General features: G+C 51.0%; 8 protein-coding genes across 8 annotated transcripts; 3 read left to right on the forward strand and 5 right to left on the reverse strand.

Moving 5' to 3' along the window:
• Positions 1 to 830: 830 nt before the first annotated feature.
• LRP88_11325 (glycoside hydrolase superfamily) lies at positions 831 to 4,575 on the forward strand (the record flags this gene model as incomplete). The annotated part of the gene is made up of 14 exons (XM_083247754.1): positions 831 to 967; positions 1,021 to 1,075; positions 1,125 to 1,147; positions 1,197 to 1,569; positions 1,617 to 1,760; positions 1,809 to 1,946; positions 1,999 to 2,039; positions 2,090 to 2,292; positions 2,340 to 2,432; positions 2,486 to 2,523; positions 2,575 to 2,725; positions 2,779 to 3,189; positions 3,243 to 3,542; positions 3,596 to 4,575. 14 exons carry the CDS (start codon positions 831 to 833, stop codon positions 4,573 to 4,575), a joined length of 3,087 nt encoding a protein of 1,028 aa, XP_083096902.1.
• An 85-nt stretch (positions 4,576 to 4,660) lies between these two features.
• Positions 4,661 to 5,755, reverse strand: LRP88_11326 (uncharacterized protein; the record flags this gene model as incomplete). The annotated part of the gene is made up of 1 exon (XM_083247755.1): positions 4,661 to 5,755. The coding sequence occupies one exon, from the start codon at positions 5,753 to 5,755 to the stop codon at positions 4,661 to 4,663; it is 1,095 nt and encodes a 364-aa protein (XP_083096903.1).
• Positions 5,756 to 9,809: 4,054 nt separating this feature from the next.
• On the forward strand, positions 9,810 to 11,388 carry LRP88_11327 (major facilitator superfamily domain-containing protein; the record flags this gene model as incomplete). Its single annotated transcript, XM_083247756.1, has 4 exons — positions 9,810 to 10,210; positions 10,263 to 10,742; positions 10,800 to 10,941; positions 10,999 to 11,388. 4 exons carry the CDS (start codon positions 9,810 to 9,812, stop codon positions 11,386 to 11,388), a joined length of 1,413 nt encoding a protein of 470 aa, XP_083096904.1.
• A 301-nt stretch (positions 11,389 to 11,689) lies between these two features.
• On the reverse strand, positions 11,690 to 13,234 carry LRP88_11328 (DUF1593 domain-containing protein; the record flags this gene model as incomplete). The annotated part of the gene is made up of 2 exons (XM_083247757.1): positions 11,690 to 12,868; positions 12,920 to 13,234. The coding sequence occupies 2 exons, from the start codon at positions 13,232 to 13,234 to the stop codon at positions 11,690 to 11,692; spliced, it is 1,494 nt and encodes a 497-aa protein (XP_083096905.1).
• Positions 13,235 to 14,165: 931 nt separating this feature from the next.
• On the reverse strand, positions 14,166 to 15,722 carry LRP88_11329 (uncharacterized protein; the record flags this gene model as incomplete). The annotated part of the gene is made up of 5 exons (XM_083247758.1): positions 14,166 to 14,233; positions 14,288 to 14,393; positions 14,455 to 14,677; positions 14,917 to 15,047; positions 15,183 to 15,722. 5 exons carry the CDS (start codon positions 15,720 to 15,722, stop codon positions 14,166 to 14,168), a joined length of 1,068 nt encoding a protein of 355 aa, XP_083096906.1.
• A 1,606-nt stretch (positions 15,723 to 17,328) lies between these two features.
• On the reverse strand, positions 17,329 to 19,190 carry LRP88_11330 (sulfatase family protein; the record flags this gene model as incomplete). The annotated part of the gene is made up of 3 exons (XM_083247759.1): positions 17,329 to 17,670; positions 17,738 to 18,861; positions 18,917 to 19,190. The coding sequence occupies 3 exons, from the start codon at positions 19,188 to 19,190 to the stop codon at positions 17,329 to 17,331; spliced, it is 1,740 nt and encodes a 579-aa protein (XP_083096907.1).
• Positions 19,191 to 19,690: 500 nt separating this feature from the next.
• Positions 19,691 to 20,637, forward strand: LRP88_11331 (uncharacterized protein; the record flags this gene model as incomplete). Its single annotated transcript, XM_083247760.1, has 5 exons — positions 19,691 to 19,833; positions 19,902 to 19,970; positions 20,032 to 20,134; positions 20,196 to 20,263; positions 20,454 to 20,637. 5 exons carry the CDS (start codon positions 19,691 to 19,693, stop codon positions 20,635 to 20,637), a joined length of 567 nt encoding a protein of 188 aa, XP_083096908.1.
• Positions 20,638 to 23,970: 3,333 nt separating this feature from the next.
• Positions 23,971 to 25,254, reverse strand: LRP88_11332 (glycosyl hydrolase; the record flags this gene model as incomplete). Its single annotated transcript, XM_083247761.1, has 1 exon — positions 23,971 to 25,254. One exon carries the CDS (start codon positions 25,252 to 25,254, stop codon positions 23,971 to 23,973), a length of 1,284 nt encoding a protein of 427 aa, XP_083096909.1.
• Positions 25,255 to 26,734: the final 1,480 nt, after the last annotated feature.

The following is a 26,734-nucleotide window of genomic DNA, read 5'->3' on the forward strand; positions in this document are numbered from 1 at the left end:
ACGGCTCATTGGGTCGCTATTGAAGGCTTGCCTGCAAGTTTAGTGACTAGCCGGTCTTCCGACCTTCTCAATATGGAACATGGGTTCAAGTGAGGGAGCGGGCCTTGCTAGGTAGCAACCCGATGCTACCGATCAAGCACGGTCCATTGTCCGACTGAGTAGACATTCTCCTCCCCAGTCTGTGGCTCTAGGGCATGTGAAATAAGAAAGATGCAGGCGACCGAGCTAAGATGATGTGTAATTTCCCCATAACATCACGGCACCATAAAAATTGTGTCATTTGACTGATGATGTCTTGACAGGCGGTGATGCAACGTCGATGCGTGATGCATCAAGGCTTGATGCAAATCTGGCAAGAGCAATGACGAATTGGGTTCCTCGGCCCGTGAATAGGTGTAATAAAGTTTACAATATGATCAATAGCCGCATCAATGAGAATTCGTGTGGTGGTGGTCGACAGTTGATCAACGCACGCTATATCGCCTGAATAGGATGGTCTGCCCCCCAAAATGCAACCCCATGTCCATCCACGGCTAATTCCCGCACATGGAAAAATTCCTATTGATGCAAATAATGTCCGGCAGTTCCAGCATCATCCCATGTACCCCTCAATATCGGTGTGAATTGGCCGAACCCCGGCCTTGGCTTTGGGGTTTGGCCCATTCGGCCCTAGAGCCCGCCAGTCAAGTGGGCATTGCGTCACGGTATCACGGGGGAAGAAGGACCGAGGTGTAAGGTCAGGTCAGTTGCTATAAGAACCTGATTATGAAGGGCGAGGAGGGGATTCAGCACACCTGAGGCTTGCTCTGTTTGTGGGGGCCATCTTCAAAATGAAGTTCCCTTCAATTTCTAGGCTTGGGGCCTTTGGCCTGCTTGCAACCACCCTTGGGGGCCTCGTCGATCTATCAACTTGTCAAAAGACGAGCGATCCAATCCAGGACAATGGGCTCACTGATCTTGTCCAATGGTGGGAAGATACAGTTGCCAGAGGCATGGTATTAGCTGACTCATTGTTCCCAGGGATACCCACAGTTATTTCATCAATGGAGAAAGACTCTTTATTTTCTCGGGCGAGGTAAGAACTGAGCAAATTGATTTGCCATCCTCATCTAACACGTGAATAGTTCCATTATTGGCGTCTGCCAGTGTCAGTAGCATCCCCCCAGTCATCTCGTCATCCCACTAACATCCACCAGCCCCGAGCTATGGAGGGATCTCTTGGAGAAGATGAAGGCCGCTGGTTTCAACGCCTTTTCCATATACAACAGTTGGGGCTATCACGAACCCGTCCCCGGTCACCTCGACTTTGAGAGTGGTGCCCATAACTTTACTTCAATCATGACGCTTGCCCAGGAGATTGGCCTTTACCTACTTATCCGTCCTGGACCTTACGTCAATGCCGAAGCAAACGCTGGCGGATTCCCCTTGTGGGTCACTACAGGAGAGTATGGAGGTCTTCGCGACGATGATCCCAGGTTCACGGCAGCTTGGAAGGACTACTGGACCGAGATTTCCAAGATCATCAAGCCCCATCTTATTACAAACGGTGGAAATGTGGCTATGTTCCAGGTAACATATCCTCGAACTTCATGAAAACGGCGAGACTAACGAGACAGATCGAAAATGAATTGGGATGGCAGTGGGACAACCAAGACAAGAGAATCGTCCATAAGCCTGTCGCCAACTATATGCAGCTGCTGCAAGACACTGCTAGAGATGCTGGAATCGACGTGCCACTATTCCACAACGCTCCAAACACTGTAAGTTTCATCATTTGTGGTCTGGGCTGAAAGATTAACCGTGTGTAGCGAACATTTGCCTGGTCGAACGACTTTGAGCCCAATGCACTGGGCAACGTCGACGTTGTAGGCGTCGACAGCTACCCCTCTTGCTGGAGCTGCAACTTGAGCGAGTGCACCGGCACAAATGGTCAATACATTCCTTATGTGAGTCTGACTAGAGTCCTCCATACCTTGGGCAAACACTGATACTATGTAGAAAACTCAAGACTACGTCTCGTACTTCAATGTTCAATCTCCGTAAGCTTCTCCCATATTTGAGTCTTGGCTTTCTCATTAACAGTTCTAAGATCGCAGCCGAACTTCCTCCCCGAGTTCCAAGGCGGCTCTTACAACCCATGGGGTGGACCTGAAGGAGGTTGTCCTAGTGATATTGGTCCTGACTTTGCCAACCTCTTCTACCGTGATCTTGTGGCTCAACAGGCTACCGCGATCTCCCTTTACATGATGTACGGTGGTACCAACTGGGGTTGGTTCGCTTGTCCTGTGGTTGGTAAGTGTTGGTTATGCCTTGAGATGATCTTTGACTGACTCTACTAGCCTCGAGCTATGACTATTCTTCGCCCATCTCGGAGAACCGCTTCATCTGGGACAAGTTCTACGAGACCAAGCTGCTCACTCTGTTCACTCGAGGTGAGATATATTTCCAAGGCAGCATTGAAATAAGGTTGCTAACAGAATGGTAGCCGCACACGACTTGGCCAAGACCGAGCGAGTGGAAAACGTGAGTGAAGTTGTTTTTCCCCATCACTATGACGCGTACTGACCCAACCAGAGCACATCAGCTTCTACCAACAAAGAGATTCTCGTCTCTGAGTTGAGAAATGTCGACAACGACGCCGCGTTCTACGTGACCAGGCACAGCTACTCTCCATCTGGTACCAAGGAACAGTTCAAGGTCAAGGTCAAGACATCTGAGGGAGAATGTGAGCGCTTATAATTCTTTGAAAAGTACTCGTTCAGATGCTAACGATGACAGTCTTGATTCCTCAGTACGCTGACCAGATCACCATTAACGGCCATCAGTCCAAGATCCTTGTCACCGATTTCAACTTCGGCAACAAGAAGCTTCTTTACTCGACTGCCGAAGTTTTGACATACTCGGCATTCGATAAGAAGGAAGTCCTCGTTCTTTGGCTGCCCGAGGGCGAGACTGGCGAATTCACTCTGCAGGAGCACACAAAGGTCAAGTCCACCAGCAAAGCTCCAAAGGATCTCCAGGTCAAGGCGGGCAAGGAGAATGTCACTGTGACATACACTCAAGAAAAGGGACTTTTCACCCTCGGCTTGGAAGATGGGTCAACTATTGTCCTTGTTGACCGCGAAACGGCATACCATTTCTGGGCCCCTGCTCTGGACAACCACCCGCTTGTGGATGCGAACAATACCGGTATGTTTTACAAAGCTCTGAAAGAATGACTTCTAATGGATTTATGTCTTCAGTTTTGGTTCAAGGCCCTTACCTTGTCCGCTCGGCTTCTTTCGACGAGAAGAAGCGCAAGCTCAGCATCTACGGAGACCTGGACCAGGAAACACAGGTGACCGTCTTTGCACCTGAGTCCCTGAAGACAATCGCCTGGAACGACAAGAGGGTCAAGATTACATCCCAGAATGGAAACCTCTACACTATCAAGCTTGACAAGCCTTCCAAGTTCAAGCTTCCGAGCCTGGAACAATGGAAGTACACGGATAGTTTGCCTGAGATTAAGGCTGATTACAAGCCAACTTCTACGGCCTGGACTGGTAAGTTCCTTTGTACTCAACTGCCTAGTTTCTCCATCTGACGTCCTATGTAGTCGCGAACCGGACCAACACTACCAACAATGTGGTCCCTGATCTCAACAACCCTGTCTTGTACGTTGACGAGTACGATATTCACTACGGCAACCACATCTACCGAGCCACGTTCCCTACAACTGACTCGCCACCTACTGGTGTTTACCTGAACCTGACTGGCGGTCTCGCTTTTGGTTATTCAGTTTGGCTGAACTCGGACTACATTGGTTCTTGGCTTGGACGATCTTGGCTCGGCGCCCAGGGACAGGAATTCTCATTCAAGAATGCCACTCTCGCCAAGAAAGAGAACGTCTTGGTTGTTCTGATGGACAACTCAGGCCACGACCTTCGCGAAGCTGCACTGGCTCCTCGAGGTATCACCAACGCAACACTGTTTGGCCCAAGCAAGGGGGGCTACGAGTTCTCCGAGTGGAAGATTGCAGGCACTGCGGGAAGCGGTGAGCCTTCTCTTGACCTCATTCGAGGACCGCTGAACGAAGGTGGACTGTACGCTGAGCGTGTTGGCATGCATCTTCCTGGCTTCCCGGACAGCAAATGGACGTCTTACTCCAAGAAGACGACTCTGGAGAACCCTTCGTCAGGCGTCCGGGTGTACCGAACAACTGCAGACTTGGATGTCCCCAAGGGTCTTGATGTCTCTATCTCCTTCAAGCTGACTGCCCCCTCCGACTCGACATTCTCGCCTACCAAGTCTGGATACAGCAACCAAGTGAGAGCCCTACTTTTTGTCAATGGATACCAGTACGGCAGATTCAACCCCTACATCGGCCATCAAACCTCTTTCCCTGTTCCTCCTGGCGTGCTCAACTACAACGGAGAGAACACCATTGCAGTGACGGTTTGGAGCCAAAGTGCTGAAGGAGGAGAGATCAAGGTTGAGTGGGAGCTTGACTACGTTCACTCTTCTAGCTTTGATGTGAGGTTCGACAGCGAGTATCTCCGCCCGGGTTGGACAAAAGATAGACTGGAGTATGCCTGATTAAGTAGTATTCGCAGATAGCTACTTGAGAACTAGTCAGGTGCTTTGTGCAAATCTTGGCTGAGACCAAAGACTAGTGTAAGATCTATTCTCCGTGGAGGTCCGCGGGCTTGACCATAACCCAGTTCTTGTCTGCTGTGACAGGAAGCCCTTCCTTCTTCTGAGCCTTGGAAAAGTCCGAAATCATGCCACGGATTTGCTTGCTGTAGCTCTCCTTGCGATCAACCCACAAGTGAATGCCTCCCTTCTTGACATCAACTCCATGGAAGATCATTGGTCCGTCACTGTCGGGAGTATCGCCGCCAGCTAAGATAGGCTTCTTCCACTCGTCAATGTAGGTGAGAATGGCCGCCCACTTGCCGGCCTTCCAAGTAGCCGGGGCCCATAGGAACGGGGTCATCTTGGCATCCAGGTTCTGCTGCTGAATCTTTTTGTCATACTCTCCGTCCTCAATCTGCTTGCGAGCGGTGGTGAGATTGCCATTCTTTTCCCTCATGAGAAGGGTCACGCCGATGACCTTCTCAGCTGGGACGTTGTAGCCGTACTTGGGGTCTGAAGCCACCATGCGGACGAGCTCCTCAGAGGCAGCGCTCACAACGTACACGTCGATACCGTTGGCCATAAGCTTGTTGTAGAGCTCGACCTGGCCCTCGAAGATCTTGGGAGGAGACACGTCAATGGCCGTCACCTTGTCATCCTCGAAGTAGGTTGTTGGAATTGTCTCATTGAGGGCCATGAGCTCATCGACGTAGCCCTTGAGCTCGCGCAGGGGGAAGCCGCTAAAGATTTGCGCAGCCCATGGGTAACAAACGGCATCCTCAATCTCACACAGGCGGTTGTAGTAGCTGTACAAGGTCTCGTTGTGCGTATCCGTATCCTTGAAGGGGACGAGCTTGAGGGTCGGGTCCATGGTCTCTCGGGTCAGGATGCCCTTGTTCTCCAGATAGGGCAGCAGAGACTCTTCGAGGTCGAACTCATAGCTGGTGTTGTCCATGTCAAAGACAGCGTAGGCACCAGTGTTGGCATTGGCGGCAATCATTCGCTCAAGGGCCTTAGCGGCCTTGGGAGGCCAGTGCTTGAGCTCAGGACCACGGGTGCCATAGGTAGGAATGGCAACGGAGAGAGTGCCAATGTTTGCCAGGCAAAATGCCTTAGCAAAGGTGGTTGCGCTGGGCCTCATTTTGTCAAGATTGTCGAGAACGAGGGCGACTGAGGAAGAAGCTGAGGAGTGAGGGAAGAGCAAAAGCCACCCAAGATAACGGCCTCAAGGGTTCCCTGGAGAGCTTATACCTTCTGAGACCGAGCTAGCCGAAGTTTCTCCCTTCATAAACAAGAGACATTTACGAGATGGAGTTCGGTGTTACCGACCAAGGTGGACGATCTTAGACACTTTGGTGTGGCTACCCCACCCGAGCGATAAATCAGGTTTTCGTCTCTTCGGCGCGTCCTGATGATGATAACATGGTGTTTTGGAGTGTTTTTGCGTAAAATCTCAATTATTGCGAGTTCAAGGAACTCAGCCATACCCAATTCTGCCATATACATCTCTCATTTTGGCCTCAATGACGGCTTCTTCCTACGCGACCTGCCAGAGCAACCACCTCATCTCCCGAGTTGAAGACCAGGGTTGCACACAGGTGCGTTATGAAACAGGAAAGGATCGACAAGTTCGCAGCCAAATTACAAGAGAGTTCATTGGCCCCTGCCCGCCAAGGGTCGTATTGTCAGCCGGAGATGAGTCGAATCCTGCCTAGCTGGACATGGGGGGTCAGAAGTAAAACGGCGGAGGAACAGAAGTAAATGGAAGAGTCAAGTTCTCCTTGATAAGACCCTAGTCTTTAGCAACCCTTAACTTTGTTCCCGAGCTGCAACACTTCCATGAGCTCTTCAAACTCGGCCTTAGGTACTTTTCCTCCGCTAGCCACTGTATGTCCGCGAGCAAAGGACTCTCCCAGTCGTTCTATGAGTGTCGGATCGGCCGCACGGCCGGCGGTTTCACGAAGAATCTCAATGATGTTGACTGGCGGGTCCCGGCCCCTAGCACATTTTGGAACGCGACAGGAAAAGCTGGCCATGCCGGGTAAGTATCCTTCGTTAGCGACCAGGACGACTTCCAGCTTGTCGGAAGATAGATGACCAGCCCACCGCGAGGCGATGAAGGGGTGAACCTGGGCTGGAGAGTTGATGTGAAGGACGGCTACTCTCCCGCAAGCAGAGAATCTAGGCGCAGTACCATTTTTGCATCGCCTAAGTTCTGCACTTACCTCGGCCCTGGCTGCGAGTAGATTTTTGTCGCTGAGGAGCTCTTTCGGGGAGGAGGCAGCCCTCAGGGACTTCCATGCAGCTGAGATATTGCAAGATGCGGTCCGGCGGGGAGCATTGATGAGCGAGATTGCCTGGTAGATTATGCTTGTTTTATACATCTTGACCGTCGCTTTCATGTCTGGAAAGGGCGGCTCCCACTTGACGCTGTTGCCCAAGTCTCCAAGTGTGCCCATGACACAGAGCCAGTCGCATGTCTCTTTTACTCGCTCATGCAAGTCAAGGCAGATGAGATAAGTTAGCAGTGAACTTGTCGCGACTGGAGGACTGTTGCAGGCCGTAACATGAAGGGCATCTTGAGGATGATCGTTCTCCTCCGCGTAGTGGTGGTCGATGACCATCGCTCTATGGGGAGCCTCGATGAGAGGACGAGACTGCTGCGAGCCTTGGTCCAGAACGAAGATAAAAGCAGGCTTATAAGCGGCCAGGGCCTTGCGAGACACGTCATCGTGAATACTACCGCCTTTTCGGATAGTGTGGACTGATATTAGATCCCGGTCAAGGCCAAGGAGCGCCAAGGTCCGCTCCAAAATGGCTCCGGAGGTGAGCCCGTCGGCGTCTTTATCAGGAATGATAAGGGTTCGTTGCTTGGCTGAAACACTGTGGAAGATTTCAATAAGTATATGTGCCCCGAATAATTCTCTCGTATCAACACCAAAGTCTTGAAGAATGAACAACGCACCACTCGTGAATGAAACTCATTGCTGCCTCCAGCTTACTCTTTGGTGCTGGCCAGATAATTTCGCCCTTCTCATCATGTAGCGAGGGTGTTAAATGATACTCTGGCAGCTTTGGACCAGGACTGGAAGCACGACGCCTCTTAGTCTTAGGTCTTGTTGTTGTCGAGCTTGCAGTACGTTTCATCGCCTGAAGTCGACAGTAGAATGGGACTGAGGAGGAGATAGAGTTACTATGGAGGAGTGACAATGTTCTTGGGACTGTCGGGGTCCGTCTCAAGTGGAAAGACATGTTGTTGCAAGTCTTTTTTCAGTCTTGAGCAGGCTTCCGATCTTCCGATATGAGAGAAGCTCCATCCAAAGTGATGTCGTCATAGAACGGGTTGGTTTTGACGAGGATAAACAAACTATGGGCCGCTGGTGCAGAAAGAAGGCCTAAGGGTGGAAAGCGATGTATTGTGGTGATAAAGCTGGCTAGCTGCAGTGTTGTGAAGCACGTAAAGATGGGTGGAGGTTATGTAGGTCACGTGCACCATTTCACGCGTAACCGCTCAGCCAAAGAACCCACATTTGGTTAAAACTATATGATCAAGTAGGTGTCAGTTGAGAAGAGTAACGCTGTAGATAGTCCGACTAAAATCTCAACAGTTAAGTCTTTTCACCGCTTTCCCTTCTCAGATGCGCCTTCTCTCCGGGTGCCCCATCCGCGTAGTGTCGATCTTTACTGAAAATATTTGATTTGCCCCCACTCCGTGTCTTGGGAACAGTGCGAATCGGAGCTAGGGACCAGCTGAGACATGACGACGTCAGACCGTCCAACCAGCACACACAGAGCACTCCAAACTTTTGCCTTTAGGACCCCTATTGTATTTGACTTCTTGTTCATTTCTGGCAATCGAAGCCCGGGTCAATCCGTAAGACTACCTCAAGCCATATCAGGGGTTACGAGGAGGCGTGGACCCTTTGTGGCGTCATGGCGGCTCTAACCAGGCACGATTGCATTCCGTTGCTTCACTTCGAGTCGTCCCTGACGAGCCGGGAATGGTGGCTGCAATTCCATTAGACTGAAAGCAGTCGAATCTTGTGGCGAAAGACTCTTGGGTCCGGAATTGTCTAGCCAAATGGGCAAAGGTTGTCGAGTCTGGGTTCCTCTAGCGTGTGCGAATAAATTGATCTTGCACGTATATATCTGTCCTGTCCCCGCTTGAGATCCTTGGAGTGGCTTCTTGTTTTCATTTTTATCTAGACGTTACACGTCAATTGCTTCAAAGGCACTTATACAGCATGAAATACCCCATCGTCCTTGCTCTTCTGGCCGCGGCCGGAGTGTGTGCCCAAACATCGGGGTGCGCAGATCAGACAAAGGTTGCTCGATGTCTCGAGGCAGCGGCCAAGGTACCTCTTCTTTCTGGAATTCAAGTAAGAACTTCCTAACGAGTAATTTCTGCAGCCTGCTGGGTGCGAGGATAACGAGCGTTGTCTGTGTGGAGTGTATAAGGAGATCTCAGCGTAAATTTACCTAGGTCTCCCTCTACCTGTTGTTCATTCCTAACATGTTGCAGCTGCTATATCCCTTGCCCTAATGGGGACCACGCGGTCGATGCCGAAAAACAGGTTGACGCATACTGTGAGGTCAAGAGAAAGCGATCGTTCAAGGAATGGTTTTCACGGGAATAGAGGATGGGCCGTTTGTTCTAAAACATTATTGATCTGATACCGTATCCTCTGTAACATCTCTTGTGTAAAATCTGCTTTCAAAGATCAGAGGAGTTAACAGTGGGCGGGGCATAGCAGGGTGGTATCACGGTAAAACATCAAGGTGACTCGCCCGTGCACTGCGCGTCGTGAGGGAGAAGACGTTTCAATTTTGTAAAATAGACCAAGTATTCTTAGTTACAACCACCACCTATATACAAAATCTACCTAGGTACTTCATTTAATTGTTTATCATCAACCTTTTCTGTCATCTCATTGGACTACCCTAGACAGCCGAGCAATTCGGCTCGGAGCATCGGCGGCTGGTCGGAGTTAAAACTGTGCTTTACGGTGCCATGACACAACTATCCACTTCCAAACAGGGCCAAAAATAGCATGGTTTTGCTCATTCGTAATATGTCCGCCTCGGAGCCGATATCAAGAGGCAATGTAAAAAGCAGAAACCCCGTTGCTCGCCAGACGGAAAAACTTGGACTTCTATGACTCTTCATTTGAGACTTTTGGCTTCAGCAATCAATCATGGCGACAGACGACGAACCGAAGCACTGGTACAATGCCGCACATAGGGTTCTTGAAGAACTTGGCCTTGTCTCTCTTTACAACTCTACCATCGACGTCAAGATCCTTTGCACTCAAAGGTTCATCCGGCTTTTCGCCTATGGTTCATCGACACTTGTTCTGGTTGCCTATCTGAGGGAACTGGGAATTTCTCAGACACATATTGGCCTTTTCATGACGCTGACCCTGACGGGTGACATTGTCATTAGCTTCCTGCTTGCCCTCTTCGCTGATGGTGTTGGTCGAAGAGCTGTTCTCGCGCTGGGAGCCATCCTCATGGTTGGCAGTGGACTTGTTTTTGCCACCTTTGGCAATTATTGGATACTGTTGGCTGCTGCCATCTTTGGTGTCATCAGTCCTGGGTACGGTCATCTCATTTGTGTGTTGTGGCTTACACTAATAGATCTTGTTTAGTGGCAATGAGATCGGACCTTTTAGAGGCCTCGAGGAGAGCATCATTGCTCACGTCACGGATCCTGAAAGGCGGAGCGATGTCTATGCCTGGTACAGCCTCTTCGGCACTGCGGGAGCTGCGTTTGGCATCTTGACATGCGGCTGGGTAACTCACTACATGCGCGTGAGCCTCCACATGGACGTTGTCGACGTCTATCGCAGAGTCTTTTACGGATATGCCATTCTCGGTCTGCTGAAGCTGGTCGCAGCTATTGTGCTGAGTTCCGATGTGGAAATCCACCACGAACCACAGCCTGTGCCAGCTGCCGACAATGATGAACAGACGCCTCTCATTCCTGGTAACAACCCCCAACAGAGTGCCAGTCAGACTGCTCCAAAGAAACAACTTCGGGCAAGAATCTCTCACGAGAGCGTTCCTATTGTCGTCTGTCTTTGCGCTTTGTTTGCTCTTGATAGCTTTGCTTCAGGTCTCGCTCCTCTGTAAGTATCAATGTCGACTATCCCCTTTATCAGTGTCAAAACTCATTGTTGGAACAGCTCATGGATTACCTACTTCTTCAAGTCGCACTACCATATCGAAGAAGGAAAGCTGGGATCCATCTTCTTCGTCACTAGCATTATCGCCGCCGCATCCATGATTGTGGCATCCTCTCTCGCGAAGCGCTTTGGAAACGTCCGGGTAAGTTATGTATGATCTTCCATGTCTTTTCTGTTTCCTGACCTTGAGATATTCTAGACAATGGTCTTCACTCATCTCCCATCTGCCATCTTCTTGGCTCTCATCCCAATCCCGGATGAAGTCCACCTATCTGTCCTGTTCTTGACCCTTCGAGCCTGCACGCAGTCCATGGACGTTGCACCACGATCCGCATTCCTCGCTGCCATCGTTCTGCCTCAGGAACGAACCGTGGTCACCGGGCTTATCAATGTGGCCAAGACCGGTGCCCAGAGCTTGGGACCTCTCATCACTGGACTGCTTGCGGACTCGGACTACTTTTGGGTGTCGTTCATCATGGCTGGTACGCTGAAGGCTAGCTACGATCTGGGCTTCCTCGCCCTGTTCAAGAACCACGAGAGGGTGGAGGCGAGAAGAAACCGCCAGGACCATGAGGCTGCCGAGGAGTAACTGGCTGATGAGAAGTGAACTGTGGTGAACACACCTCGAATCTCTGAGCTACAAAGAATGACAATCTGGCTTGAAAGATTTTTGAACCATGAAGGAGAGGTTAGAAAGGTTGAAAAAACTGAACACGGAACCTTGCAGAGGGGGAACCTAGATTGGTACAATGATGTGGGAGATTGAACATCACTCTTCTGTTTCTCAAGAAAATGGCATGTAACTATAGACTTGCGGGAGACTCGTTATCATCGGCGTTTTTATTTCTTACAGCCAAGTACGGCGAATTATTTTATCTTTATCCACATACTCAAGGCTTCATCATGGCCGCAAGCTCCTCATCGTCCAACTTCTTAGCAACACCTGGCCCCTTGTATTGCCGGTTGATAGGCTGAATCAGTATTCTGCGGTAGCTGGTCAAGGGCGGTGTGCCAGCATCTGTAACCTCCAAGATAAGATGCAGAACCAATCCCTTCTCGAGTGAGATCTGCTCCCTAACAACGATGCATGACTTCTCTGGGGGTGCGATGGTGACCTCAACCTTGCTGCCATCGCTGCCTTCAACCTCCTTGATGTCAAGCTCCGACACCTCGTAGCCGTGGTACGTCTGGGTGGCACTGGGCTCTCGGTACTGGAACCACTTATAGGACAGCTTGTCACCGTCGGGGTCATATGTCTTCGATGCATCGATGGTAATGGTTGATCCAGCATCGGCCTCGATGTAGTAAGGCTTATAACCAAACTCTCCGTTAACAGCAACAACAGGTTGGTGATTGACCTTTGTGAAATCTGGAGTCAATGTCCACTGTATCCTCGCAGCAAAGTCGTTCTGGTATGTGTTTCTCCAACGCCAGATAGTGGCCTTGTTTGTCCTAAACTGTGTACCATTCAAACCGGTGACGCCATCTGCGGCATCACAGAAGTGGCCTCTGTTAGGAATGCCCTTATCGCTCACATTCGCAGGGAGATATCGGCCTCCCCATGAACCCCATGAAGGCTCTTCTGGGAAGTTGAGCCCATTCTGCATGAGATAGAGGAACGTGGGGGTATCTCCCTCGATGATGAAGGCGGGCTTGGGATAGACAGCTCCGAGAGGGCCAAGCTGCACGTTCTCCTTGACCCAGTCAGCGGTGACCTTGCTGGGATCAGGGCCACCCTCATCGACATCTCCCGAGATGCCGACCCATGTAGCATTTCCGTATTGGTTCCAGCCGTGGACGGAGCATATATAGAAGATGTCAGGCCACTGTTGTCGAATCCAGCTACCGCAGTCGTCTTGATCAGAGATGGTGTAAACGCGAAGCTTGGAGCGCAGTTCGGCAGCGTTAGGTCGGTTGCGGATACGGTGCAAGACTTGGGCAAGCACATTGACGCCACCCCAGACGATAACCCAGAGAGGATCTTGGTCGGGAGAGGTCAGTCGCTCGAGGAGCAGCTCACCACCCTCGCTAAGTGGGATATCATCACCAACGGCGGCCATGCCGTATACCTAGAGCTGATTAGTTTCTCAAATTTGGGTATGGAGATATGGGAAACATACCGGCGGGCCGGACTTGATGAGGCCTCGGACCTCTTGGGCTGAGGGATAAGGAAAGTCGGGGTGTGCATGCGCATTGAGGTTGTCGACAACCTGCTCATAACCATCGACAATCTCCTGCAGCTTGTGCGGAGCAACTGTATCTCGAAGCCATACTGAAGTGACGGCCACAACACCCTCAGTCTTGAACTGATTCGAATATGTTAGGTAGCGGCAGAAGGACTCGGCATCGTCAGGCTCATTTGTGATGTCGGTGAGGATAAAGACGCGGTGCTTGGAGGGGAAGGGAAGAAGAGAGGATCGGCCTGTGGTAGCCATTTTCGTCGCACTTGTTCAACGGCTGTAAATGATGATCAAGGACCCCGAGACGTAGGTTTTACAACTGACATTCCGACTCGACGATGCGGAGGTTCAAAGACTAAATAGTGCAAACCATGATATTTTGGGCATGTCTAAGCACAAAGTGGTGTTATTTAGAGTGTGGCTGCTAGGTCCAGACAGGCAATTCATGGCACAACTCCGGGCATGTCGGCTTTAGAGGGGAGAATTGCGTCAACTTCTCCACATTGCTGGGCTCCGGGGTGCAGCTCGCGCGTGGGCTGCCACACCGTAAACCCGCTTTGGGCAAGGACAAGAGCTACTGTGGATAGCTGTCAATCATGTGTTTGTTTCGGATGACTCGATGATAGGTCAAACACATGGCAGTGCATCCGAAAAAACATGGGGTCGGTTTCCGGAGGGCTGAAGGGATTCCAAGGCTTCTCGCCAAGACTAGGTCAGGTCGGTGCTGAAGGCGGGGAAACCGGGGTTGAGAAAATCGCTGCGAGTTGACCTGGATTAAAACGTGCTACACCGGTCAAGATATCAGGGCGTGGGATGCGAGGGACGAGTAGAGTTGCCTCATAGGGTTTGATCAGCTGGCTCCAAGTATAACGCGGAAGAATCTGGTGAGTAGACGTTATTGAAACGCAGCTTCTAGAAGTATCAGGACCGCATATGCTAATTTGCACTCTGATTCAGTCAACAGAACAAACACAGGACTTGCTGTGCTTTTAGGATTCTCTATAGCTACATACAGACTGAAGAAGCAGCCTGCTCGTGCCACTCTGCTTCCTAAAAACACGCCCAAGTGCACCAGGAAGATTGAGATTTGCAGACGTGTTGGGGGAGGCTGCCACGCCAATCCATCCGTTGCCGTGCCTGCTCACGAACCAAGTCGGCACCACTATTCCATTTACAAAGAACTGCTTCATGCCTTGTATTGTCTCAGAGACAGGATGAGAATGAAGCCAATGGTGACCAAACCAAGAGATACCCCTGTGAAGCGACATTAGCACCAAATTCAGATCAGACTGCGATAAATCCACTTACAATGAGTCGATTCAAGAGCATGAACGTACGAGGTGGTAATCGCTTTGGCAATCTGCGCTGGGGCATCCCGGATGTAGCTCATGTCGTCGAGAGCATCGGTAATGATCTAGACGCACATCAGTCCCAATCATTCCAGTAGCGCAAAGAAAAAGACGGCGACATTATACCTTGTCTCTTTGGACGGGGTCCAGGCCAATATCAGCGAGGCGCCTTCCCAAGTTTCGGCGAACTGCCAGCTGGAGCACAGCATTAATCATTGCTAGGCCCTGCGTGGAGCCCAGCGCAACAGAGAGATAGAGGCATGAGATTGCTGCCGCTAGTTTGGCCTTTTCTACAGCGGACTGGAGAGAAATGAAAACGGCACTTTGGACGAATCCTGTCCCAAATCCGCTAGAAACCATGTTAGGAAAGCTACGACGAAATACTCCGATAAGAGCAAGGAGCCACGGCATACCGGACGAGAATATATAGACTCTAGCCAATTGGTATTTCCGTGCCATCGTAAAATGATTAGTAAGTAGCTGAAAATAGAAAGGAGTGTTCCAGTGATGAGCAGAGCTTGATGATTTCCGGTTCTGTCCACGGATTAACTCAAATTGCCCGGCCAGTTGCGTGATTTGGCTGCTTACCGCTTGATAAAAATGCCGGCCATGATACCTGCAACTGTGTTTCCCAAGGCAGCTGAGAATAGGCGAGCCCCAGCTTCAGCGTTAGAGGCACCCACGGTTACTTTGAAGTAGAGCGGAACTGTGAACATGAGCTGCAATTTGAACGACTGTCAGTGGTGGGAGTCCATAAGAACTTTGACAGTTAGTTCTTAAGACAGACTCTGGAAGAACCTTACCCCAATCTGTGCACTAATCTGTAGAAACATTATACCAAAACAACCAAGTACGTGCTTGTCTCTGAAGATGCTGAGATCAATGATAGGCTCTTGGACCAAACGAGTCTCAATGTAGATGAACCCTGCGAGAAAGAGGTGATGACCCGCAAAGAGACAGAGAATGAGGGGATGGCTCCAAGGGACGTTGACACCGCCTATTTCGAGTGGCAGCAATACCGAGGCGATGGTGAGGGCGAGAAGAGAAGCACCAGCCCAGTCGATGCGCGCCAACCTTCTCGACAGTGTCAAGGTTGTTTGACGCTGCTCACCCTGAGATAGCTGACCTGGAAAGCTAACCCAGACAAAGAGTGCAGCAAGCAGAATCAGGGGGCCTTGGCCGATAAAAGACCAACGCCAACCGACGGCGTCGGCCAGCCAGCCTCCCAACGGCGCGCCGACACTCCGGCCAAGAGTGCTAGCGACATTGATGTAGCTACGCCAGACAGCAACCTCTCGCAGCGGTACTAGATCTGTGATGACGAGCGAAGCCAAGACGCCTAGACCTGCGCCTGCGCTTCCAGACAGCAACCTTGCGAGGATCACCTGCCACATCGACTGCCCAACGCCTCTGGTTGCCAAGATATGACGAGTAAGTGTCTGCTTAGAGGAAGATTCGGGAGGACGAGCGTACATACACAGCAACACTTGATGTGTAGAGTCAGCGTCCTGCGATTCTTGTCGCCGAGGAAATCGACACTTACCAGCCAAGAGCAAATGCCACATGGGCCGTCAGCACAACCTGTTTGCGCCCGAAGATTTCGCCGAGTTTACTGATCTAAGAGGCACGCCGGAGTCATCAGTATGTGCGTCTTCTAATAACGTTGTAAACGAAACTGAGCCGACGTATTGACCTCACCGTTATCTGGGTTGTAGCGCCCCCCAAGGAAAAAGCAGTCAACAGCCAGCTTGACATTCCAAGAGCATCAAACTCGGATGCAATCGTTGGATGCGTTGCCATGACGAGCGAGTTGTCAGAACTGCCAAGAAAGGTGCCTTTGATTGTCAGCATGCCAAACGCCCCGTGCTCATCAGCATCTGCCAAGGATAAAGGGGATGTGGCGTCGTGTCTTACTGATCATCAAAACCAAGATGACTCTTTTCGCGACTGATGATTTGTTCTGAGTGGCTGCTTCGGCATCCGCGGCCGCTTCTTCGTCTGCGGCGTGGGTGTTGACTATAATGTTGACCTCCTGTTGTAATGCCTCATCCTGGTACCTCTGGGAGGATGGCGAGGCAATTGCAGTGGTTGACTTGACACCAGTCGCGTCCTTGACGGGCGCCCTGCCTAGAAGGGGGCTTCTTTCATTGTGATACTGAGAGCTGGCTGTTGTCATAGCAAGGGACGAGCGTTGATGGGCCTAACAGAATTGGATTGATATTCAAAGTGTAAGCTGGGATTCAGAATGAGAATCGATGGCGAGATTAAACAGGTTTTTACTACCCTGGTTTCTGAAAGGGCGCCATGTGCCCCGCTGCCCCTGAATCGGCGCAGTGCTTTCAGCTATCTCAATTATCCATTTTTGATCTGAGGCAATTCGCCGTTTGTGCTAGAGGCGGAGGTGATCTCATCGATAGTGGACATGCCGCAATCATTGATGACAGACAGAGAACCTTGCTTGGACCAACAGCCAACCAGTGGGAGCCCACTCGGAGCGAAATTCTGGAGAGCCTCACCGGAAGACGGCTGCACGTCGCACCGCTGCTATTATGGTTGATCACCACTCCTTGCTGGGGTGGGCTGAGCCTTAAGGGTTTACTTGAGAAGTGTGGAGGTCCATCGTGTCGCATGAACTCTGCACCTCGCACCGTTCCATCCGTGATTGGTTGGTGACAACAGATTGTCTGTGTCTGGCGGGTCATAGCCCTCCAGCTTGATCTTATCGGCTGCCTCATCCAAGGTAGATATCGCTTGGCGGCATGGCCTCGCTCTTTTTGCACGTTCCAAGGCCTGGCTGTAGCAGCAGGCTACAGAAACAGCGAATGAAACAGTTAAGCAGCTGACCCCAATGTGGAACTGACACCAGACAATGCGCACTGTATGACATGGTGTATTTCATTCAGACTTGGTATAGTGTCTATGAAAGCTGTGTGGCAAGCTACAGTAGCTACAACGTTGCGATCCGCCCACCAGCCCTCTGCGTCTTCCGACTCAGCTGGCTCACACCCATTCGCTAGCTCTAACGCCATTCTGGTAGACCAGACCGTCGTTGTCAAACTGCGGTCCTTCGGCGTCAACAATGTAGCCCAGCTCGCAGCGATCGAAACCAACACGCTGCTGCAGAGAGTAAAACGCATCAAAGCGATGCGATAGTGCGTCATGCAGAGTTTGCACATTGCCTTGAGGATGAAGGGCAACCCAGGGCCGCGCGCATGTCGCCCCTTTGCAAGACTTTAGTACCATGATGAGCGAATCCAGGCGCGAGATAAGGCGATGCAGAGGCACGCCGTCAACTTTGCTACCCTCCACAGACACAAGGTTCCGACGCTGATAGGGGTCGGTCTGTTTCGCGCCCAGGGCATGGTTAGTCTCAGCCTGGTTCAACTGTACGCCTTGAAAGTTGTCTTACCTTGAGATCGTAGAGCTCATGCTCACCGCTGCACCATACCGAGTAGTAAAGGTTGTAGTCCGGGCTGACGATGCGGACCGCCTTGTATGTGTTGTTAGGGATGCGCAACCCAATATCAAGCTCCCCTCCTTCGTAATTCGCAAAGCCCCAGTGCTCAATCGTCACATGTTCGTGGCGCGTGGCCTGCGCTTCATACAAGTCTTCTCGAGACAGCGGGATCGCGGTGCCATCCAGATCCTCCGGCAGAGCCGCCCCAGCCAGCTTGAGGATGGTCGGAACCAGATCCGTATGAGTTGTGACTACATCTGTCCGAGTGCCAGCAGGGACACCAGGTCCGCGTACGAGTAGTGGCACGTTGATGTCCTCTTCAAAGCCACATTCCTTGCCAGGGGGGAGGCGATGATGACCAATGTGGAAGCCATTGTCCGTCGTGTAAAACACATAGGTGTTATCAAGCAAGCCCAGTCTGTCTAGACGATCGAACAGACCATCAACAAGTTCGTCTACGGACTGCAGTGTCCGCAGGCGCTGCCGGTAGAAATGATCGTACAGCTCCAGATCCGAAGGGGAGACTGGGGGCCGCTGCTGAATCCACCGAGCACTGTCTGACGGCGTCTTGGGGTTGAAGTTTTCCGTTCGGGGTATTCTGGCGTCTTGAAACAAGTGCTCGTGCCGGTGCGCAGGCACTGGCGGGCGAAAGGTGACAGTGGCGTTGACGCCTCCCAGATGCAGGGCCGAGTTATCACGAGCGGTAGCCCAGTTGAATTCTACATCGGTGTGGGGGGCGGGGGGCGCAATGCCCAGGAAGAAGGGCTTGTCAGCTTTGACGGCCTCCTTCAGGAAGCCGTAGGACTTCTCGGCGAGGACGTCAACGCTATGCTGGCCCTCGTAGCTCCGTGGAGGGTCGTGATTGCGCTGGAAGCTTGAGTTGTAGTAGGCGTACGTAAAGGGGTCGAGCAAAAAGTCTGACTGGGTCCAGCCTCTCGGCCATGGCTTGTTGTAGTTCTGGACTGTGTGGGCGTTAAAGAGCTTTCCTGTGTAGTATGTGTCGTAGCCCGCGGCTTGCAGCCAGACTGGCAAGTATGCATCGTTAAAACCGTTGCTCACAAACTTGGGGTAGCCACCTGCAGAACAGAACCTTTTAGCTTCTTCAGATCCAAACTGAACGTTCAGACCTACCGTATGGCGGATAGACGTCAGTCACATTAGTATTGTGAGCGAGTCTTCCAGTAAGGAGCGAGACACGCGCGGGACAGCAGATTGCAGTGGTGCAAAAGTGCTTCTTGTATTGGGCGCCTTCATCTGCCATGTGCTTTTGAAGCAGGGGCATGTAGTCTAAGGAGTTCATGTGCAGATCTTGATCATCTGTCAAGATCAAAATCACATTAGGCTGTCGACCAACCGAGTTGCCGTGGAGATGAATTCCCAAGGGACTCTGGTCCTGAATGGCCAGGGCCAGCGAGGACTATGCAAGTCCGGCTGCTGCAACGAGATACGTCGCAAAGTGCATTCTCGTAGAGCTAATGGTAGTCCTTGAGTAGTAGGAATTGAGAATTTCTTGTTGTAATGAGGTGATAGTTGGAGTTGATGGGCTTAATCTCATGTCGCTGCCGCGCACACCTTTTACTTATGGACTGGATGCTTCGCCTACAACCAAGGAAGGGGAAGTGATGCAGCTGCCGCGCTAATGCATCTCGTACCGCTGTGGGGCATCTGAACATTTCCTGCAGGGTATCGAATGACGTTATCTTGCGCTCTGCTGGTATCATTGTCTAGACATGGACCAATGTGTTGTACTTTCTTGAAGACATATATCGTCGTCTTCGGAAGACCTACAAAAAGTCCATCTCAGTCTGACATCCAACACCGCCGCTTGAGCACCAAGCAAGTTTATTTTGATCTTTCACCCCTTTACACCAGTCGCTCAAGTGTCGTCGCAAAGTCTATGCAGCCATGACAGCAGAACAGAATCCACGCCGAAGTTCAGACGAGAAGCATGCTTATGCGTCTCAAGGAACCGTCGGTGTAGATGAAGAGAATGGGAGTTCCTCCAACTCGTTTTGGAGCAAAGAGGAGGAGGCAGCATTGCTTAAAAAGTCAGTCGTCCTCCCTGCTCAACATCCAATGGGTCTTTCTGCTGAGAATGATACTGAGCTGATGACAGGGTCGACTGGTTGATTCTGCCAATTCTCGTCTTTGACTTCTCCACACTAACACTCAACCGGTCAAATATGTACGGATCAATAGTCATGGCTCGTTTCTCATATCGCACAGTCGCGCTGACGATTGCATAGAGCCTTCTCTCCGAACAGTGGGTTTCTGCAAGATGTCGGCATCACCCAGAACGACTTCAACGTGGGCCAGCAGCTTCTGTCTGCGGGCATTGTCATCTTTGAAGTATGCGCAAAACACTGTCCCCCTTCTCTTCTTCGACAATCATTGACAAAATCATGCTCAGATTCCGAGCAACATGATCCTTTACAGAGTTGGGCCAGCTATTTGGATTGGTTTCCAGATCATTGCATGGTGAGGCCCTCCAAGTCGGCAGCAGGGATTGCCAACTAACAACGTGGTCTGCACAGGTCGCTTGTTGGAACCTTTCAAGCTTTTCAAACTGGATTGGGCGCCTTTATTGCAACTCGTTTACTCTTGGGGTTAGAATATCGCCGTTCCGTTTTGATCTTGGCCAAACTGACATGCTCTGTCATCTCTTCAGCATCTGCGAGTCCGGATTCATACCTGCAGGTCTCTATCTGATGACGAACTGGTACAAGACGTTTGAGACGGGAAAACGCTTCTCGATTTATTTCGCCGGTTCCATGGCAGCGGCTGCTCTTGGTGGCCTCATCGCCTTTGGGGTGTATGTACTCTCTCTGACCGTTAAGGACAAACTCTTCTGACCCATCCGTTTCCCTTCAGTATCGGTAACCTTCATGGTCATGGTGGATTGTCCGGTTGGCGGTGGCTCTTCATTGTCTGTAATCTCCTCATGGCACATTCTCTTTGTTCTGTACTGACAGACGGCATTACTAGATCGAGGGTCTCATGTCTTTCTGCTCTGGAGTTCTGTTCATTCTTTTTTTCCCCAAGTCACCAACTGATCCAGTCTCGATATTCGGTTGGCGCTACTTCGACGAGCGTGAAAGCCAGATCCTTCGCCAAAGAATCATCCTCGACGATCCAACTAAAGGGGTCAAGGTTGGTAGCAATGTCACGTGGGGGGAGCTTCGCCGTGTGGTATGTTCTGTGGACGCCTACCTCAACCCTGACACGCGTTATATCGAGCAATGGGAACCTTGATACTGACACTACCCAACCATACAGCTCACGAATTGGCGACTCCTGCCACATGTCATAACCACGATAGCAGCTATTTCTCCAGCCCAGGGTCTTGGAACATATTCGCCATCCTTGGTTGCCGGTATGGGATTCAGCAACCTAAGCGCCATCGCCATGATGACTGTCCCTCCATGGGTTCTTTTGATCGGCAATCTCAGTTGTGGATTTATTTCGTGTGTAATCTTATCCAAGCGACCACGTCTTGGCACTAATAGCTTTTGCCTCAGGGATAAGCTCAAATCGCGCGGTCCAGTCGTTTTCGTTGCTTTGATTTGCAACCTCGCATTCATGGTACGTTGCCCGACCATGATTCCTTGTGTAGCAGCCCGCTGGGATGATAGGGCTCGAATCTGACCTCAGACCCTCCAGATTGCCAATCGATCCATGATCCACAGCCAAGACGGAATTGCGAGATTCTGTCTTCTTGCTGTAGGCAACTTCTTTTCTACCAGTTGGCGTTCGTACTACCCCCCCGGAGTTGCCTTCCTTCGCCTCTCACACTTTCGATGACTCGAGTGCTAATCAGCATGCCTTTAACTGGCGTAGACCCTGTTCATGGATCATGGCTCTCGATGAACTGTATTTCCGAGGCCGAGAGGTCCGTGACAATGGCGATTCACATCATGGGTGCCAATGTCGCCGGCATCGTGGGCGCCCAGATTTTCCGGTCAGACGATAGTCCGCCTTTCTATCCGAGAGGCTGGACAGTCATCTTGTCCCTGGTTGCGACTGCTGTCGCTGCCACGCTGGTCTCGAACCTCCAGTGCTTGATTCTCAACCGCACTGGAAGGCGACCTGAGGGATCCAAATGGAAACTCTAAACGAATTTTGGGACATTCACCAAATAGCAGAAGGTATCTTAAGGATATGGAGAGGCGGGAGTAGAGCCAGCTGCTGCAAGGGACTGGCGAAGCTCAAGCTGTGAGAATCGTCTAAGACACGGGGGTTTGCGGGAAGCGTCACAGCTGGGTGCGTGGCTGAGACTGGACATTCTGGTAGCTTTGACATACAAATATAAGAGTTTCAAATCAACACGCCTGCTATATGAAATATTTCTGTAGTAGAAACAGGGCGATTCTTAGTACCTTGCCGTCCGAGGCGGTCTTGAGCACGCCATTTGGATCTATAGCACATCATCGGTCGCTCAAGAGCTTCGAGGCCAGTTTCTCCTCGAGTGTCATCATTTCTCAAGCGAAAACCATCTCCTTTCAGATACTCCTATTGTTGAATACCTACTGTGGCAGTGTTTGAAATGTCTGCCTTCACAATGCGTCCCGGTCACTCAAAATCTCGTCTGGGCTGCGTGAAATGTAAGAGAAGACGTGTCAAGGTCAGTGCCCCCGCGCTCTTAGTTTGCTCATTGCGTGCCTCAGCATGACAAGTAACTGAATTGGCTATGCAAGTGCGACGAAGCAGTTCCCTGTGCTGCATGTGCGAAGCATGGGTGGGCATGTAGCCTAGTTGCAACAGTACCACAGCTTCCAGCAAGGTCGAATGAGGCAGACGACCATGTGCCGACCACCGAGGTGGCCCATCATGCAGCAATGCCGGGGATATATTCTCACTCCAGGAACCAGAGCTCTGGCGATGACGACCGACTGGTCAAGTTTCCCTGGCAAGGCCCATCCCCGCATCTTACCCCTTTTTTCATGACTCCTAAAGCAAGCGAGCCGCCTCCGCCACAATCATGGACCAGCGACATGGAACTGATGCATCACTACGACATGTCGGCCTCATATACTTTGCCAGGATCTGTCGAGTTTCGTCACGTTCATCAGGTCGAATATACCCGACTCGCTTTTCACAATGACGCCTTGATGCACCAGCTCCTTGCCGTGGCGGCCTTCCACCTGGCTTACCTCAACCCAAGCCAGAGACATGCATATTGGACACGAGGTCTGCAACATCAGACCGAAGCCGCTCGCGGTATCAGCTCTCGGCTGGTGCATCTCACACCCGAAGTCAGCCACGCCTGTTTTGTAGCAGGCGTTCTCCTGGGAATTGGTTCATTCGCTTCACTGGCAGTATTTCACGACGACCAAGACGGCCCCAAACCCACTCTAAAGGATCTTGTCGACATTTTCCACGTTTTACGCGGCATGTACGCTGTTTTGAAATCGTCAGAGGACGTCATTCACCAGGGTCGCCTGGCACCGCTCTTCGAGCCACGGCAGTACTCAAGACAACCCACGGTCCGATTGCAGCAACTGCTGGACAGCCTACACGAACTAGAACGGCACTTTGGGCGATGCCATTTGCATGATCCTAGGTCAAGCCACGTTGTTGAGCGAGCAATTCTTGACCTCATTGCTTGTGTCGAGCACGCTGTTGAATACGCCCCCACGCCGTATGAATGGCGAGTTGTCACATCATGGCCAGTTATCCTCTCACATGAATTTCTGTTACTGTTGGCGGATTTAGACGAGGTTGCGCTTGCTGCGACTGCTCGATACTGTGTTCTATTGCATGAAGCGCACTCGGTCGCTTGGTTTACCAGCGACTGGGGTCGCAGCGTACTGGAAGACATCAAAGCAACGTTGAGAAGACGCACGACCGACAGGGCGCAGAGTTGCGATCTTCTATCCTGGCCTTTGAGTAGAGTGTTGGGCTGATTGCGGCTCCGGTCACCCTCATCATCTTCTTCAGGGGCCATGAGGAAAAGGGGCAGCTTTTAGGCTCCTTCCTTGAGACAATCTTCATTGCTATTAATTGATTGATTGATTTCAACATTAAAAGGCGAACCCACCAATAACCGCATGTCAATACAAAATGATGAGTCTCCTCAAGTGCCCATCTGGTTCACCTTATCCAATCTTTCAAGGGAGTGGCTATAAGAGTATTGGCAGAATGCCGTCAAATTGTTCACCTGGAGCCTCGTCCCATCTTCCTGGACTTCAATCACAGTGAAAATCTCGAAACCTGACCTCGAGTCCCTCTGTATCAGCAACTGCAAAAATCCCAATGACCGGCCCGACAAAGTCTGGATCTGTCATATCCAACGTGTCAACAACGGCGAGTCTTATCCAAGACCTTTCCGGCTCGGAGTTGATGGCGTACAGCAGGTGAAATTCTTGCTCCGTGTACTTCATCAGCAACGAGACATTCTCGGGAACTCTTTCCAAAGGGTGTCGAGTTGTCTTAGAAATTTCCTGAGCCTTGTTCTTCTCTTCAAAGACAATGCTGGTATCGGAGGCGTCGAGAAAGATGCGAAAGTGTCGATGTTCATCCTTGTAGTAAGCCAGGCCGCCTTTGAGATTGCCAGATGCCCAGGCGTCAGAAATGTTGGCAACCACAACGCCGCTTGATCCCTGCAACAATCTCTGCCTCTTTCCAACAAACGAAGGAGAGGCCTCAGGGTCAGAGAGATCTACAGAGGTCGCTGTTAGTGTGATACTGGAGCTAGGTGCATCGAAGTTGTAGTGACCGAAAAAAGCATCTCGGATGTAAACATAGTCCACGCCTAGCTCCACTGAGAGTGAAGAGCTTTCATGTTTGAGATTCGCAGCATCGACACTTGACTTGACGGTCGCCAAGGTTGGCCATTCGCCCTCCCATTCAGCAGGTGTCAGGAATGTTTCTCGGCTCATGGCATATCTCCCCTGCGTGTCCTTTCGGACGCCCAGACACACAACCCACCAATGGCCATCATAGTCCTGAAACAGGTCACCGTGGCCAGTGTGTTGGATATACTCATCGGTATCTCGTGCAGTAAGGACAGGATTGTGAGGACACAGCTCGTAGGGCCCCCAGATGCTTCTTGACCGAGCCATGGTGATCATGTGTGTAACGTGGGTACCATCTTCAGCAATGAGCAGATAGAACCACCCATTGCGTTTGTAAATGTGCGGACCTTCGGGGTAAACGCCTCCAGTACCTCTCCAGATGGTTCGCTCCTCTGACAATGCCCTGCCGGTTTGAATATCAATTTCGAAGCAGTTGATGCGCGTCCAAGGCCCAGGAGTCGCGGATCCCGTGATGTATGTCGTGCCGTCTTCGAAAAAGAGGTCTGGATCGATGCCGACGAAGTCAAAGTAGACGGGGTCGCTCCAGGTGCTCCTCCAAATGTCTGTAGTAGAGATAACGAAGTTGTTTGCCACTCCAGTCTCCTTCTGGAAGACAGCGTTGGTACACACAATGTAAAAGGTTCCATCGTGGTGTCTAATTGTCGGAGCGTACAACCCAGCGGTGGCTGGAAGAATCTTGCCTCCCGTTGATGGACTTGGGGCAGAGAGTCTCGTTGAAGACTTGGCGAGACTTAACTGGGCTTGTCTATTAATTGCGTTGCCTGGTTGTCACAGTCAATATGAAGAACAGCAGAGAGGGGGTAATGCAACTGACCGATGTGCTTCCATGACAAAAGATCGTCAGAGGCGTAAATTGGGAGCCCCGGAAACAAGTGAAAAGAGGATGTGACGAGAAAGTGCCAGCCGGAGACACTGACAATGGAAGGATCCGGAGCGAAACCCGGTATAATGGGATTGATTGCACGTGGCGTCGGCATTATGACACAGGGAGTTTAGACATCCGCCGTGGGCGATGTCTGTCAAAGGGGGTCATGGGGTAGGGTTGGACGACTCATTTATAGTTCGTTTGTACGAAAATCATGATGGTGTCATTCCCCGCAATCGTGAGTATTGAGAACAAGAGCTGAATTGGTCTGGACGATGTACAGGGAGAGGTTCTTGGCGAAGGATGAAGCCAAGCGCTCGCATTTAGGCTAATTAGACCAAAACATAGAAGCCCTCTTCGGCACCTCACTAATAAGAGTAAGAAAAGAAAGAAAAAATACTCTTATAGAGCAAGGGTTATATAAGGCCTTCTTACTATAATAAAAGAATATATCTATTAAATATATAGCTTTTTATTTATTTTTATTCTTTCTTTCTTCTCCCTTGAAGTCTTCTGGCGCTGAGGCCTCTTGGTTAGTGGGAATAGCCCCCGGCTTTGTCATCAGTGGTGAATCATACAGGGAGTATACTGTAGTTACGCTCTCCAATTCCGCCCCCAGCCGCTGGCCCTAGCGAGGTTTAGCTGTCGGGAAACCGTCGGGAAACGACTCGTGATGGAGGGTTGCATACCGAACCCGCGTACTCGGCTTGTCGGAGAACCTGTCGGAAAACCCTCTTCAATCGACAGGGATCGTTTTTTCACGATCCTCACCTGCTTCCCCGCAGAGTGGTCTTGACAAAGTCCCTCAACCTTGAGTTCATGACAGAAGAGCAGCAAGCTCTAGTAATGTGGGCGGACAATGTAGAGATGAACAGAGGTGCCGATCTTTCAGATGGCCGACGGGTAGCCTACAAGCTGGTAGCCCCAATGCCTCGTCAACCAAGGGATTCAATGCAGCTACCTTAACGTCGTTTGCCCTTCACGACCAAGTTGCAAAGACATGTCGAATTTTTCTGATACTTACCTCATTCCTACTCATTAGAACAACGTTTTGGTCAACTACCAGGGTCTAGTCAAGCAACCAACAGTGGTGCTGATCACACGACCCTTCTTGGCGAGTGGGCATCCACCCGCACTCCTTTCTCGCGGGTTTTCCTCCTCCAGTTTGTCCGGAAAGATGTCCGTCTAGTCATAAATTGATGTAGCTTTTGACCTCGGGATATCATGGACCGAGACTAATGTCTTCAGCTATCCCTACCTACACCAACA

This window comes from Fusarium phalaenopsidis (genome assembly GCF_050370095.1).
Source record: "Fusarium phalaenopsidis strain FUZ10S chromosome Unknown contig_32306, whole genome shotgun sequence".
In the NCBI taxonomy this organism is placed as follows: domain Eukaryota; kingdom Fungi; phylum Ascomycota; class Sordariomycetes; order Hypocreales; family Nectriaceae; genus Fusarium; species Fusarium phalaenopsidis.